This window comes from Parasteatoda tepidariorum, chromosome 6 (genome assembly GCF_982258835.1).
Source record: "Parasteatoda tepidariorum strain Cologne lab strain chromosome 6, Ptep-v5.0, whole genome shotgun sequence".
NCBI classification, from domain to species: Eukaryota; Metazoa; Arthropoda; class Arachnida; order Araneae; family Theridiidae; genus Parasteatoda; species Parasteatoda tepidariorum.
The window spans coordinates 3,585,438-3,602,089 of NC_141760.1; the positions used below are offsets into that span (position 1 = coordinate 3,585,438).

The 16,652-nt window shown below is 30.3% G+C and overlaps 1 protein-coding gene across 5 annotated transcripts in view; it reads right to left on the reverse strand.

Moving 5' to 3' along the window:
• LOC107455157 (ceramide synthase 1) overlaps window positions 1-16,652 on the reverse strand; it is a 104,441-nt gene that overhangs the window by 74,522 nt on the left and 13,267 nt on the right. For all 5 annotated transcript variants that reach the window (XR_011636738.2, XM_016072626.4, XM_016072627.4 and 2 more), the window contains exon 2: window positions 6,258-6,420. Coding sequence is in view for 4 of the 5 variants with exons in the window: in XM_016072626.4 (XP_015928112.2) it covers window positions 6,258-6,420 (163 nt within the window). In the remaining variant the exon portion in view is untranslated. The remainder of the gene's footprint in view (window positions 1-6,257; window positions 6,421-16,652) is intronic.

Genomic DNA, 16,652 nt, shown 5'->3' on the forward strand with positions numbered 1-16,652 from the left:
ACTCATAAAATATACCGGGTGAAACACATTATCTTCTAACAATTTTTGCATTAAAATACATCCATAACCATGACTACTACCGTCGCAATGTATTTCAGTATCCGCGTTTTGATTGTAAATACTAAGAACAGATGGAGAAGAAAAATTATGTTTTAAACTACTAAATGCTTGTATTTAATTCTCGGTAATTTTAAATTCACAATTTTTCTTTAAAATTTCAGGTAAAGGGTGTGCAATAATGGAGAAATTTAATATGAATTTTGTCAGACTATGAATTTCAATGAACAAGGTTCGAGTAAGAGATCACAAGTTCGAAAAACCTCTGAAAGCATTTAAAAATAATTTAATGACAGAATTTGCATAGTATTAATTTTGAGTGTGTAAGTACCCTCATTATGCAACTGTTATTTTGTATATATATAACAAATCAAGATTGGATTTTGAGATTGTTTCTTTTGATTTTCATGACTGTATGTATTGAATTCGTTACCTCATGTTATGGAGAGGATTGTTTTTCTTTTATGATGTTTAAGTTCAGTTATGATTTTTCTTGCTTAATAAAATTTCTTGTTAGTTCAAAGAGGACTTTTTCATTATGCTTGCTAAGCATTTTCCACAACGCACTGAACTCTGCCAGCAAATTTTCGAAAATAGCTAGCTAGACCAAGAAATGATTGTAAATCCTTTCTATTTTTGGGTTCGGGAAAATTAAGTACAGCTTTAATTTTTTTGATGACAGGTACATTTTACCATTTTTAATTACATGTCCGAGAAATTCTATTTTTCTAGCTAAAAATGTGCATTTTGAAAAATTTATCTCCAACCCATAAGCAGAAGCAAGTGAAAATACCGATGCAAGCCTCTGAAGACCTTCCTATTCATCTTTCGATGGTATAGTCATTTCATCCATAAAAATAATAATATGACCTTTAATAATCAAATCCCTAAAAATAGTGTTAATATAAAGCTGAAAAGCTGCCGGTGATTTGCAAAGGCCAAATGGTGCATGTTAAAATTGAAATTGACCACTATGAGTGACGAAAGACGTATATTTACGACTGTTCGGCTCAATCTCCAGATGAAAAAAATGCATTACGTAAATCAATTTTACTAAACGTAGTTGTTCCTTGAAGATTTTCTAATATATCGTCAATAAGTGGTAAAGGGTAATTATCTTTAACTACATTTTTATTTAACGTTCTATAATCAATACAAACTCTTGGGGTTCCGTCTTTCTTTCTTACCACTACAACCTGACTGGAATATTCGGAAAAACATGATTCAACTATACCGTCAGTCAACCATTTTGTCACTTGGTCATCAACAATTTTACGTTCTGTAAAAGGTAATCGACATGGTCTACGAGTTATTGGCAGTTCATTTTTTAAATTTATAGACATTTGAATATCGCAAGTTATAGTTTTGATACGTTTATAATTTGACACCAAATTTTGAAGAGTTCTTTTTTGTGTTTAGATCCAATTTCTAATTTGAAATCATTTTTAATGGAAATATTTGAAATAGAAAATTGCTCAACGGGTTCCGTTCTACTATCTTCGTTAAACTTATACCAGCAGTATTAATTTTTATTTCTGCCTGTGTTAAAATATCCATGCCAATTATAGCATATTATGACACAATATCTCTAACTATACAAAAATTTGTTTGAATTGTTGAATTGTTTTAAATTCTTGATCATCTATTACAAATTCATGAGTACAACTACCTATTGGTTTAATAGGTCTGTTACCAAACGCTGCTAGTGCACCATAAAGAGAAGTTAAAGGAGGTGAGCCTATTTTATGATAAGTTTGTTCCCGCAAAATTGTTTTCATAGTTCCAGTATCAATAAGAGCATTAAATGTAGTATGATTTACATTAACAGTTTTATGTTAGGTTGGTGTTAGGTATAAGATGAATCATAAGCATGACTACACTTTTTGTAACAAACAAATTTAATTAGAAAATAACAAGAGATATAGAAAACAACCACTCTGCGCTTACAGTGTTATCAGTTTGGTTAATAGATTTATTATTACACTTAGAAGCAATATGTCCAAATTTCTTACATAAATTACATTTCAAACCTCGTTGTTTATTAGTACAAAAACGTAAATTATGTCCAGTCACACCACAATTATAACAAGTTTTCTGTTTATGAAACTTAATATCATTTTGAAAATCATATCCTCGTAAATTGTCACGTACTAAATTACTACGCTCACGTTTGGGAAACTCAGGGGGAGAGCAAGGATTTGTACGGAAAAAATATTTTTTGCTTCTATCATTAACTATTTCTTCATAAATACACAATTTATCCTTAAATTCAGGAATAGATTTCGCGCCATACAAAATGGATTTATTAGCGAGGGAATCGGGAATACAGTCAATAGTATAATCAGAAAAAGAAAAATTGTTTATTGGGTTTGAGTTCCCGTACAGCAAAAAAATATTCCATAAAAGAATTTTTTTTTTGCAATTACTTAATTGACGATGAATTTCGGCAGTATTTAATTGGTTGTTAAATTCATTTAATAAAGCATTTTTAAACAATAACCACGATTTTAAATTACGTTGGGTAAAAATAAAAGTTTTTGCTTGATCGTCAAGTAAAGTTTTACAAAATATTATTTTCTGTATATCACTTAAATGTGGAATAAAATTAAACACGTCCTCAACATCGTTAAAAAACAAATGTATCCCATATGAATCACCAGCATTGAAATGTTTCATTGAAGTTAATATTTCTTTTAAAAGAAAGTAATGCGAAGAATCAAATTCTTCATTCTTTGTTTTGTTACTGCCGGATAAGAATTTGGGTGCGGCTTCAAGGTCATGTACTCCAGTTTCACTTTCGAATTCAGCTTCTTCACTCAATTGTGTATTAAAAGATTTATTGCTTTTAAGATCATAAGCGATTGATAAATGCTATCAATTAATTCAAGCTTTTTTCCTTCAACGTCCAAATTTAACACACATATTAATTAGTTTTCTGAAAAAGTATCAGCTATTAACTTTTTTCTTTCTTCAATGTTTACGTCAGGGTTATTTCCACTAATGATTATTTCCAAAATGATGGTAAGGTGAACATCTTGCAAAAAAAAAAAAAAAAAGATCCAAAAATCATATGAGGAAAAAGAACATTTTTTAAAAAAAATTGCAGGAAAATGTATCGAATTCCGTTCTGGTTTTTTGGTTTTCTGATAACGGGTTCTGTACTGTATATAAATATATATGTATAAATATATATATACATAAAAATATATATACATAAATATATAATATACATAAATATATATATATATAAATATATGCGTAAATATATATATATATATATATAAATATATATATAATACAGTGGTGGCCAAAAGTGTGGACATTTTTTGAAAGTTTCATATTTTTCAACTTTGTGTGCTTGTAGAATATATTAATTTTCACTTAAATTAAAACGTTTAGATATCAAATTCAAGGTAGTTTAAGGTAGAATTTAATAATAAATACAGTATTACAATATCTGTATTACAAAAAAAGTTATGCAGCTAGTAGTAAGATCTATCTTAGATTTGCATTTTTTAAAGTGATACTTACACAATCAATACTTAGTAGGATAACCCTTATTTTTTAAGACAGCTTCACAGCGTCTTTTCATCGAGTGAACGAGTGTTTGGAGTTCATCTTTCACAATCACATGGTGCCAAGAATCAATAAGCTGTCTTTTATTGGATGGATGCTTTTTTCGCACAAGAATTTTCAAACGTCGCCGCAAATTTTCAATTGGATTGAGATCAGAGCTGTTTCCTGGCCATGGTAGTATAATTATGCCTTTATTTTGAAATCATGCTTCGCATACTTTTGCTGTGTGGCATGGAGCTGAATCCTGCTGAAAAATAAATGGTGCGTTGTTGGGGAAGAGATCCCTGATGGAAGGTATCAATTTTGGTTTCAGGACAGTTTTGATGCATTTTTTGGCATTCAGGATGCCAAATCAGGCCGAAAAAATGCACAAGTGCTACTGCCGATAGAAAAATTAAACGGCTATGCCTTCAAGATAGAAAAATTTCATCAGATGCCATTAGATGTGAAATGAATGCAGCGGGTATTTCTTCATTGACTTTATTTCTTCATTGTCCTCCGATATAGTCCTTAATGGCTTTTTCTGGCCCTTTTAATTGATAGTTTATTTCAACAACTTTTCAGATGCGGCTAACTTTGTTTTTTATTAAGGCCATAAAGTAGAATTAACCTTTAGCCTACAGCACCTGCTCCCATAGCAGAATCACAGCAACATTATCGTGAAAGGTAACAAAGTTCTTGCAAGAAGAATTTTCTTTTCGGAAGTAAAAATTTTTTAGTTTTCTTTTCTGTAGAAATTTTGGAAAAATTTTTTCTCCATAATTATATGCAAAAGATGCCTTTTTTGCACATCAGAGTGGAAAGAAATGCTCATGATTTTTCTATTCTTATTTGGGAATAATGAAAAAGAAAGAAAAATGAACTTCTTTTCTGCTGAGGTTCCCAAACTATTTTTTTTTTCTTCAGGATTATTATATATAACATATATTATATAAAAAAAAACTTTACTTCATTTTTCAAAAGATTCCTTTCATGCGCATTGGAACGAATAGAAATGCTCGCGATTTTTAGCTTCTTATTTAAGAACAAATAATTTTTATAACGACTGGGTTTAGAATGGTTTTGCACAGATATCCTTGCTAATCCATGCGGTATTTCAATTGTTCTTTCGACAGTTATAGCTACGAATTTTTTCATTTAAAAAAAAATCATAATGTTTTTTATACTACAATTTAATTATACGTGAAACTCAAATTAGTTATTTACTTCTAATGTGACGATTTCATCAATGTTTCGACTTTCTGTTGTTAGTGCTACTGAATTCCACAAAGTTTTTAAAATTACTATATTATTAATTAATTACTATATATTAATGAAAGAACCAACATATCAATAAAAGGACATGCTTTATTCCTCTTGCCATTGGCCCCCTCTCACACACCCCTCTAAAATGCTCTACCCTGTATAAACTAAACTCAGCGGCGCGACAGCCCATAGAGGGCCAAGGCCTACTGTGCCCATCTCAGTTTTCTTGACCTTGGGCTCTGGGGTGCAGGAGCAGATGTTCCGGTTAGGTGGTCAGCCGAACATGAAACCCCCAGTGTTTAGTTCTCAAGCATGCTTGGTACTCTACCCTGTATACAGGGTGAAATTCTAGGTGATTAAAAAAAGATTTTTTGTTTTAAAAAATTGTTCTTACCAACTATAGAGATGCTGAAAAATTAGGGACTTTTAAAAGCCTTGTACTTATACCAAAATTAAGTATTTTTAGGGCCAAAATAAAAATTTAGCAGTTTGAAAGGACTTTTAAGGACTGTGGGAACCCTGCTATTATTTCACGAAAATGTGATGAAACATTTTACTTTCTCTAAATGGTGGAGTATGGAAACCCACTCATGTGGGAATGAATACAAAAGAATCTGCCCATTTTATGGTTCAGTTAGCTGACTGTCCAGCAAGCTCGGCACCTATTGAATGCATATTTTCAGTGTGTGGGGGGGGAGGGTAATGCCTGCCGCCTCCACGTGGTACACCCTAGATACCCCTCACTGAGTAACAAGATGACAGGCAAACATCATGATGAATGTCAGTAAAGTTTGAGGTCTTGCATTCTCTTCCGAGTGCTGGTGAGGTGCCCAAAGGCACAGGCCCTTTTTCTGTAGGAGTAGGTTCAGCGAAGGGTCTCATGGCAACCTAATATCTTTTCTACATGGTATGTTTTTTTTTCGGAACAGGTCATTGTATATTTTATAACATGGGAGCGAAAATCTGTCCTCGTGATTTAGGGTAAGATATTTTGTACATACATTTCTTTGTCTTGTGGAAGCCCTTTCATATTAAGAACCAGTTACTATAACTAACATGTTAGAAAATTAGTTTATTATTTGTTTTCATCCTTGTCCTGAATGCTTCTACACAGAAATTTTCACTCTCTACTTCAGAATGAAATAACTGAAATTCAGCAAGTTCAAAAATTATTTCTAATAAAAAAGAATTGTAAACATACATTTTCTTTTTATATTCAAGAAATAAATTATAAGCATGAAACAAAGAAAAAAAATTTATTTTCAATTCAACGTTTATACCTTGCAAACAATCAGGTTCTTAATGGGCCACTGATAGCCTGAGTGGTGTCATTGGAAGAGAACAGACGCAACAAAAATTGCATAGAAAGGTACTCTTACCGTCCCACACAGTGCTGGGCTTTTGGAAGAACTTGTAATCACCACTCAGAATCACTACGTAAGAGGTATAACACCAGGCACTGAGGTAATAAAAGAACTTCCAGGCACTTTCTGGCATCTTCCCTTGGTTGGTCGGTGTCAAACCATAATGCTGAGCTAAAGGCTACACCAAATACAAAAACCATTAGTAAATGAACATTTCAATAGAATAAGTTGAGAAATATTAAAGAGATGCCTACATATGCAATATAACTAGCTATAAACTTCAAAAAACGACAGCTTTTTGGGTTGTATACAATGTAGATATTTCAATAAGCTAAGAATGTTATTATTGACCAATTATATAATGAATGGTGAAAATTCATTGGCGAACTCTCAGGTTTAGTACAGGATGAGGAAATTAGATTACCAAACATCTTAAAATGGTTGATATAAATATTAGACAAAATCTTCTAAATTATTAAAATTTTCACAATAAGGAATGATTTCCAGAAATAAAGGTCAATAGGGGAAGAGCAGTATTGAAGCAGAAGAAAATTTATGATTCCAACAGAGTGAATCAATTGAAGATTGTTTAATATTCTGACATAATTTTCAAACTGAAGTTCAAGGGTACGTTTAGTTTATCAAATGTACCCAAGACCACATTGACAACAAATATTATCAGCAATAGGGTCTTTAAGATTGGTGAAATTTAATTTGTTTAAAGTGGAGAAAGAAAGGGACTTTAACAAGAGGTCTGTCCAGGCCAAATTTACTACTGCTTAATGCAGAGGTCGCCAAAGTGGTCTATATAGACCCCCAGGGGTCTATTTAACAAAAGAGGGGTCGATCTGAGCCAGGGGGTCGATCCGAATCGGAAGTGTCGATTGGGGGTCGAAGAAAAAGCAGTTCTTAATACCCAAATCACACATACCTAATTAAGTATGTAAAATTCGTGATTTTTTTTATAATTGACTTCAGTTTTATAATTGATATCAGTTTCTTTATAGAACATAAATTAATTAACATGTACTTATTCAGATGAAACAAGTATTTACGTGCCAGAGCGCAGTGGCACGAACTCTGCACTTCTGGTTTATAAGTCATATACGTATGTGCGATTGTCCAAATGTCACGTGTGACGAGCATTGACGTCACAAACGCAAATGTCAAACGCAGTTTCAGCTATCTTTGCAAACTGTGAACAGTGTTGAATACTTGCAGTGTCGTTATTAAAACTTTTATAGTTTTGAATAATTAGTTATTGTTTTGATAAAACCATTCGTTTAGTTTAGATATCAATTTTAATTATCAATACATGTAAAATAGAAGGTAAGCATTAATATTATGGATTAGTACAGCCCGCGACAAAACTGCAAGATGAGCTTGCTGAATTATTATCGGATCATGAAGCAAAGACGCTTTTTAAAAATTTAACAATAAGCAAATTTTGCACACGCATCTCATTGATTAAGAAGCAATAAATCTGTAGTTGCTTTACTTATCATTTCTACTAATTTATAATTACTTATTATTCAATAAATATTAAGGTATTTAAATTTCAACATTAATATATTTTTCATAAAACTATTGTTACACAATGTACTATTACTTTAATAAATTTTTAAGCTCATAAAATAGAGTTATTTTAATTGACCGAAAATTACTTTTATGGGGGTCGATGGAGATTTCGAAAAATTATGTAGGGGTCGATGATCAAAAAAGTTTGGCGACCCATGGTTTAACGGTACCTTCACAAATTCAACTTTAGGATAATTCACAAAATACTTTTTCCTAAAGTTTTACTTTTGTATCCCTTACGAAACGATTAATCCATATTTTTCTGTTGATTTTTTAATATAATTTTTAATTTTCACAAATTATAACTAAATTTTTACTAAATAGGTAGCTCTCAGAAAAACCTAGACAGACCCTTGTCAACACAGGTCAAAAGACTAGTTATGAAATTTTGCATTGAAATTTGTGAATAGCATCTTATTGCTTTCGCAGATTTGAATTCATGACTTTTTCTATTTAATTACATACAGTAATATTCTTTTCTTTTTTTTTAATTGTATTTTGTTTATTTTGAGTAACACTTGTTGTATACTATACCGTTATCCACCACAACTGGTCTTTTGACCTGGAGAACAATGTATTGCTTGATGAGGTTATAGAATCAGAAATTATGATGAGCAGAGCGGGAAAAAATAAACAGACCACCTTGATTAACTTTTGATCTAATGATCCAATCTTCATGATCTAGGACTTAATTTTAATGGCTCGAGACGGCGACTTCAAATAAGCTAATTAATTAAAGCAAACAATATTTTAAGTTCTGAAATAAGACAGAAAAATTTACTTTCCCTGAATAAACATATATTTTTTTTGACGGAGTCGCATTTCTGACCTCCAAAATATAAGAGGCAGCCGCAATCTGGAAAATAGGGTCCCGATAGTTCGGCCAGGAGAGCAGTCCAAAGTTTAAACCCCTTTGTTAATTTTACTTTTTGCGTATTCTGCCATATCTAGAAATTTGAAAAGCAAATTGAAAACTTTTTACACGCAATTATAAAATTCATTTATCCAAAGATAATTCTATGCAAAAAATAATTTTTAATAAATGTTTATTATTTTATTTCATATAAGTTCAAAATATTTAGAATTGTAAGGTATAAAATTTTTTACATCATTTTAAGGAATATAATTTTATATGGCAAACATTTAATAATGTAATTTTATTTTCAACATTTGAGCCAAATTGGTCAAATAGTTCTGGAGAAATCGAATTTTAAGTACCTGAGTTTTCTGAAATTCAATTTCACAGGAACTATTTGAGAAATTTTGCTCAAATTTCGTCTTTTGACATATAAAATTACATTCCTTAAAATTATGCAAAAAATGGCATACCTTACAATTCAAAAATTTTTTGACCATTCTTAAATAAAACAATAAAAAATAACAACTATTTATTAAAAGTTATTTTTTTGCATTGAATTATCTTCGGATAAAGGAATTTCATGATTGTGTGTAAACATTTTTCAATTCACTTTAGTTAACAAAGTTTTAGTTCACAAAGTTAACATGAAGGGGTCCAATTTTCAGAAGGCTCTTCTGACCAAACTATTGGAACCATATTTCCCAGATTGCGCCCCCCTCCCCCCATATGTTGGGTGTCAGAAATCCGAATTCTCAGAAAAAAAGGCAAGTTTATTCAGAGAAAACATGCTTACTTGTAATTTCGTAATTTAAAATATCATCTGCACTTATTAATAAGCATATTTGAGGTCACCGACTACAGGAATTAAGTTCTCGAGAATGAAGATGCGATCATCATATCAAAAGTTATTCAGGGTGGTCCGTTTTTATTTGCACTTTGTATAGGTACAAAGACTCGGTACTCTATAAGACTCGGTAACATAGAAAACTGTGATTTTAAACATTAAGTTAAATTTTAAGAACTAAGAAATTTCTTTCTGTTCCTTTTCTGCTTAGTAGTTAGTAGCTAACTTTTCTTTTTATCAACGTTTTTATTATGAAACAGCACTTAAAGGGAATTTCGAATTAACATTATTCTTTTGTCGTTACTTTTTTAAAAAAATATGACCATGTGAAAAAGTTAAAAATTAACGATGATTTTCATTTTGGTTTCTATCTAAATTTTTCTTTTTTAAAAAACTTTTGTTTTTATTATGACACTGCAATTAAGAGGACTTCTTTTAGACTTTACTCTTCACTTTTTTTAAAAATACAGTAATTGGGAAACTGAAAAGCTCACTGCTTTAAGATTTTCTTTTAAAAAATTTATTATTTTATTTTTTCTGTTTTGCTTTTGTAAAACTTTTCTATGGGTGCTTTTTTAATAGTGCAGCTTTTTTAAAAACGCTTCTGATAGACTGCTTTCTTTTAACATTTTATGGATACTTTTTCCAGAAAATACTATATTCAGCATCAAAGTTTCATTTTAATATCTAATGAGACCTTCTTTTTTATTCTCTTTATTTTTTTTTACAACTTTAGTTTTTTTTTTTTTTTTTTTAAATAGTTGAACAGATTTTTCATTTATCTTAAACATTTCTAACGGATAACTGTTAGTTTTTCTTCCCTTTACCCCATTCCAATAATATATCCAAGTTTCGATTATTTTTACATTTAAAAAGAATAATATATATGAATGATTTTTTTCTTTTTTTCAAACGTTACTATGCAACCCCCGAATATTTGGTATTCGGGCGACTCATTTGGCCGAATATTCGGTATTCAGCCAAATTACTGTTCTTTACATCCCTACATAATAATATCGTAAGAAATATATTAGAATTTAAAAAACCATGCGCAAATCAATGGCAATACCGAAAAATAGATTGTAAAATTGGGAAATCATCACATCAAAAATTTAATTATCAAATGCACGACTCCAATTTGTTGTATATGAAAAATATCAGACATTAAAAATAAAAAAACATGAGAAAATTTGCGGCAATATCTGTCAAAAATTTATATAAACTGAAGGTGGATTTTTATGAACGATTTGTTGCAAATTGAGCATGCCATGAAGTGATTACTTAAATCAGTACTAATTCATGAAGTGAAAAATCCTCTCAGGGGTCTGTCTAGGTTTTTCTGAAAGGTACCTATTTTGTGAAAATTTAGACATAATTTGTGAAAAATTAAAAATTATATTAAAAAATCAAAACAAAAACATGGTAAAAATATAGATTTATCATTTCTTAAGGGATACAAAAATAAAATTTTAAGAAAAAGTATTTTGTGAAACTACAGTTTTTCCTAAAGTTGAATTTGTGAAACTACCGTTTTACCTAAAATTGAATTTGTGAAGGTATCGCTAAACGGTAGTAAATTCGGCCTGGACAGAACCCTGATTCTACATCAATATATAGAGCAGATGTTAAATTATGCTAAATATTCTATATCAATATATAGAGTATTTAACATAATTTTTTGAACTAACATTTATAATTATATTATCTACTAAAGAAGAATATCACTTTTATAGCGATCAATTCAAGAAAAAACATTACTTATTACAGGAATCGCGACATTAAAAATGCGAAAATCCAAATTGCGATTTTGAATTTTTAAATCGCGTGAATACAAATCACAATGCATAATTTTTTTAGATTGCTGGAATACGAATAGCAATGCGTAGTTCTCAAATCATGTATTAATTTAAAAATTGAGATCTGATATGACAAATGAGTGAATATGAATCGTAACATTGGATTTGTAAATCACTTGAAAAGGAATCGCAAAGGATTTTTGAATTGTATAAATACGAATCACAATGCATAACTTATAAATTAATTAAATATGAAAATTGATGATAGATATTAAAAATGCAAGAATAAGAAGAATTGTGATTGATATTCAGGGGTCTTTCCAGGTCAAATTTAATACCGTTTAGCAGTACCTTCACAAATTCAACTTTTTAAAAAAAACGGTAGTTTCTAAAATTTTTACAAAATAGGTACCTTTCAGAAAAGCTTACAGACCCCTGATATTAAATACGCATTAATATTAGCAGTTTCCCTGTTCAGTTCCAAATATTGAAAATAGCGAAAATTCGCCAAACCAAAAGAATTAAATTGGTGGAAGAATCACATGTATGTATATGTCATGTTAATGGGATTTAACAAAAGTTTCAACATTTTGTTGATTATAAGTTTTTGAATCGCAGAAGTCGGCGATCCAATGATTGGAGATACGCTAAATTCTGCGATATTTGCAGAAAACTCACACTCACTGCTTCTAGCTTTTAACTTAAATGAACAATGAACAAAAAAAAAAACTGGAATTTCGGGGTACGTTCAGAATGCCCTGCTTAACGCTGATTTAAATCAACAATCTCAGCATTAAAGAAAATAATAAATATTTATATTACTAACATAATGCACTTGATACTGATCATTGAATCAATTACACACATTCACATACCCGTTAAAACAGAAAAATCTAGGATATAGATCGAATGGAAGCAAGATGATATGTGCTGCCTTAAATTGTATATTAGAAGGAAATTTTAAATTGGCAGATGAAAAGCATTTTTATGTGAACTAACAGAAGTGTTAGGCACAATTAAAAAATATTCCTTCTTAGCAATGGCCCTCAAATTGTGAAAAACCAGTTACTAAAAAATAAATAATTCAAACGGAAAAGACTACATAACTTACACAAAAAAAATTTGGTCTGTACTTATTTAAAGTAGGCCATAAAAAATATTGGAGACAGTGTTATAAAATTAATTGTTGTAATACATAGGGGAGAGGGGGGCACCTTTCAACAGTTTTTGCTTAAGAATTATTTTCGAAGTTTTATTGCTTTCAAAATCTAAGTTCTAATTTTTATTTACTAAATTGATATTTGAGGTAACCTCCCAATTTTTTCTAAAGGTCTAAAACAAAGACAAAAAACACTATTTTACATAATTAGTGAACCATGTATTTTGTTAAAATCTACCCCTGATGGGGAGGGGGCAGTTTTCAACGGGTGGTGGGGCACATTTCAACAATTGAAGAGAACGTAAAAAGATCATACATTTTGGAAAATTAACTTTATTCATAAAATAATAATAATGAATGAACATATTGGATTGATTTAGGTTTTTTCCACATTATTTTGTCTTTAATAAAATCAAAGTTTACGGAGAATGTCATGAAAAATACAGCTCGAGCTGTTACGCATCTTAAACTTGGTTGAGGCAGTTTCATTTTAATGTCATTTCTTTCTATACTACTAATATCCTCTTTTTCTGGAAAACAAAGCATTGATTATCATGCTTCCTCGCTCTCTAGAAATTACCTGCCCCACCAGAGGAGCTCCTAGCTTGGCAACATTCGGAGCTGGAACAACTGTTAAAACTCCAGTTTCATCCAAGTTATAAATTTGATCCACTGTAAAATGAATGGCCAGAAGTAAGAGCTCTCTCATAACTGTTGAAAAATTCTGGAACATTTTCTTTATTAAAAGCTATAGCTCTTGCAAAGCTGGTGTTTTCCGGTTTTCTTAAAGAAAGCTGTGGGTGACGCTTCATAAAACCTTTAACCCAGTCAATTCGAGACGTTTTATTTTTGTCCCAGCTACTTGGAATTTTGGAGTTGAAACACTTTGCGTTATCATAGCATAGCTGCCAACATAGAGAGAAAAAAATCCAGTAGATTTTACGAAATAATATAAATTTCACGATAATTGTTGCATAATGTACTAAATATTTTAGAAGTAGGAAATTCTAGAGATTTTCTTAGTCATCAAAATAGAAAAACTGCAATATTCTATAGTTATGATTGGCATTAAACATACTTGAAATGTTATGTATTACGTTTACTCATAATTTTGAACATTAATAGGCATTTAATTCACCAAACATAGTTCAAAGATTTTTTAAAAGTAATTTAAAAAGATTACTGTGAGTAAAAATAAACTGAACATTTTAGAACAAAAAAAGTTTTGGACTGATTTCTATAAATGAAGTTCACTTCATTATGTATTAGTAATACTTTTTAATTATTCAAGCAATAATCTGCACAAAAAATTAATTTCAAAAGGGATTTTTTAAGGAAACTTACACAATTTTTGGAATTTTCTAAATTGTACAAAAACCAGGAGAATTTTAAATAAACCAGTAGACCAGGAGAAACTGGCAAAATCCAGTAGTCTACTGGAAAATCCAGTAGAGTTGGCAGCTATGTCATAGGAAAGTTTTCGGACTTGTCTGTAAGTTAGACTATAATTGTGAATTGAACATGTAATTATGTATTCACAAAGCAGGGTTTCTTGCTAGACATCAAAAACTTGTTGGCTTGTGTTGGCAAAAACTTGTTGGCCTCCCATCTGTCTTCTTTTCATTTACCAATGGGAGCATAAGTTCTAGTAAGGGGGATCTTTTTTTTGGGGGGTTAGGAGAAAAGCCTCTTTACTTTCTTTGAATAGTTGAGGGGTTAAATAGCCTTGGGGTCTTCTATTGTGGTTGAAAATAGTTTTTATTTCATTTGCTTTCTTTATAATGAGTTAGGATGGAAGGCTTTCTTTCGAATTTCCTTGTGTTTTTTATTATTGTTTATTTTATTTATTTTTTTAATTTCGTTAAAAAATAATCGCTTACTAAAACATTTCGGATTTTAGGATATATATATATACATTCTCTCAGTGAAGTAACCCCTCTATAATGAAACCGGGATATAGTGAACAGTCATTCATTTAAAATAAAACGTATGACATTCTAATCTAGATAATACGTTTAAAAGTATATAATTATAACTTTTATTTAAAAATGGAGTAATGCACTTTTAAAGCAGTGCTTAAAATAAGTTATTTCACTAAAATGAATAATGTGTGTGGTCCAAAGCTAGACACATGGCAGAGCAAATCGGTTGCACAGAAATTCAAATTTGAAAAGCGCAATGATTTTTCTTCAAAAATGACGCAAATAAAAAAGATAAACGTCTCAACAACTTGTAAAATAAGACAACTACTTCACTATACTGAGAATATTTTGAATGTTATTTAACATTTTGACTAAAAATTTCGTTATAAGAAATAATTATTAGTAAGGAAACTATTGTAGAGAGAATCTGTATACTTATCTACTTAATGATTTATGCAACAAATTATGTGCCATTGCAGTCCCTATTTCCCACAATACTTGAGGAATATGCGAAAAAAACATTTGTTCATTTTTTGATATACTGAACCACCATATACAGTGAACTTATCATTGGGTCTGCTGACGATTTATTATAGTGACATATAATAACTTATACTTGACATAATAACTTATCAAAACATTTTAGGATAAAGGTAGTTAATCAGTGATAATTTGTGATATATATATTATATATATAAAATTAAGCAACTACAAAAAAATTTGGTAGTTACCCCCATAGACAGAGCTAACAATAATTATGCAATCTTCTGTAAAAAATTCTATGTCTAACTTTTAAATTTGTAATTTAAATAATAATATTGTCATTAAAAAATTTTTAGCTTTATATAAGAGGTTAAAAATTAAAATTAGCAATATACACTTTCCTTACTTAATTATCAGTCCTAAATTTCATAAAATTACTATAAATTTCAGAACAGTCACATGTGGGTCGAATACTTGCCTAATTAAACTAGACACCTTTTTCTCTAACTACTTAAATAAAATTATTAACAATATTATTAAAGGTTTTTCTTGGATTATCACTAATAATCAACCGATTTCAGAATTTATTAAACACAATAAAATTAATTCTATTACCACTTTTGATTTTTGACCCGCGAAACCTTAGGTTTTGCATCCAAGAAAATATTTATTCAAATACAAAAATAATCGTGCATGTTGCTCTTTTTTGGTTCATTTTTTTGTATTTTGTGAATATAATGTAGCATGTGTGTATCAGAAATTTTCTCGAAGAAATTCTCAGATTTAACTTCTTGAAACCATTAATTTTGGACGAAAATATTTACACACATATTTCTAAATTTTAAATTTAAGATGTAAATATCTATTCTCTGGTGGTTGCAGCAGACAAACCTCAATTTTGTCATTGTTCATTTTGTGTGCTACTATGTAAGTTTTAATACCAACCTTATTAAAGTTTTATATCTTAACAATTAGATATCTGTTGCATATTGTTAAATACATGGATGCACATTAAAGTTATTGTAGCCCGAATTTTTTAATATGCAATTAAATATTTCTAAAAATCTACTACTTATTTTAGTTTGTAATTCAATACTTTTGTTTTGTACAACTTGGTAAAAATCTGTGAGTAATATTCAATGCTCCTTCAAACATAAAAGAGTCCTACATAAAATTTTGATAAAGTTTCGGCCCGCCATTTGATTTGTGTTTTTAATTGTGGCCCCCGATATCACTGGCGTCGGAACCATAGGTGCCCGGACCCCCCCCCCCAATAATTGGGAAGCCAGAGTCCATTATTTTGAGAAAATATTTCTGTTTTGTTTCCATAACTTTTAATTTTGTTTTCTCTCTCTCTTATTTTAACATAGCGCAACTTATTATATTACATAACTAGCCGCCAAAGGCGGCCAGCTGTCCGCCACGCTAAAGGTTTTCACAAATAAAGTTTTTTAAAACATAGCAGGAAATCTGAAGATTAGTGGACAATTAAAGTGTTCCTGTCCAGCAATTTTGTCTTCATATCCAGTTCTGCTGCAGATGTGTTATAGCTCTTGAGGATGTTTGAAGATGTAACTTTGCTATGGTAACCTAAGGCCTATGGTAACCTAACCTATAATATAACTATCAGGTGGAGACTTGTTTTTTTTTTTTTTTAAAAAAAAAAGGCCTCAGAAACTGTAAAAGCATACAAAAGTTGCTTTCGAAATCGTCATTGACCAATAGCTGAAAACCTCTTCTAATCTTCTTTGACGTTTCTCTGATACTTC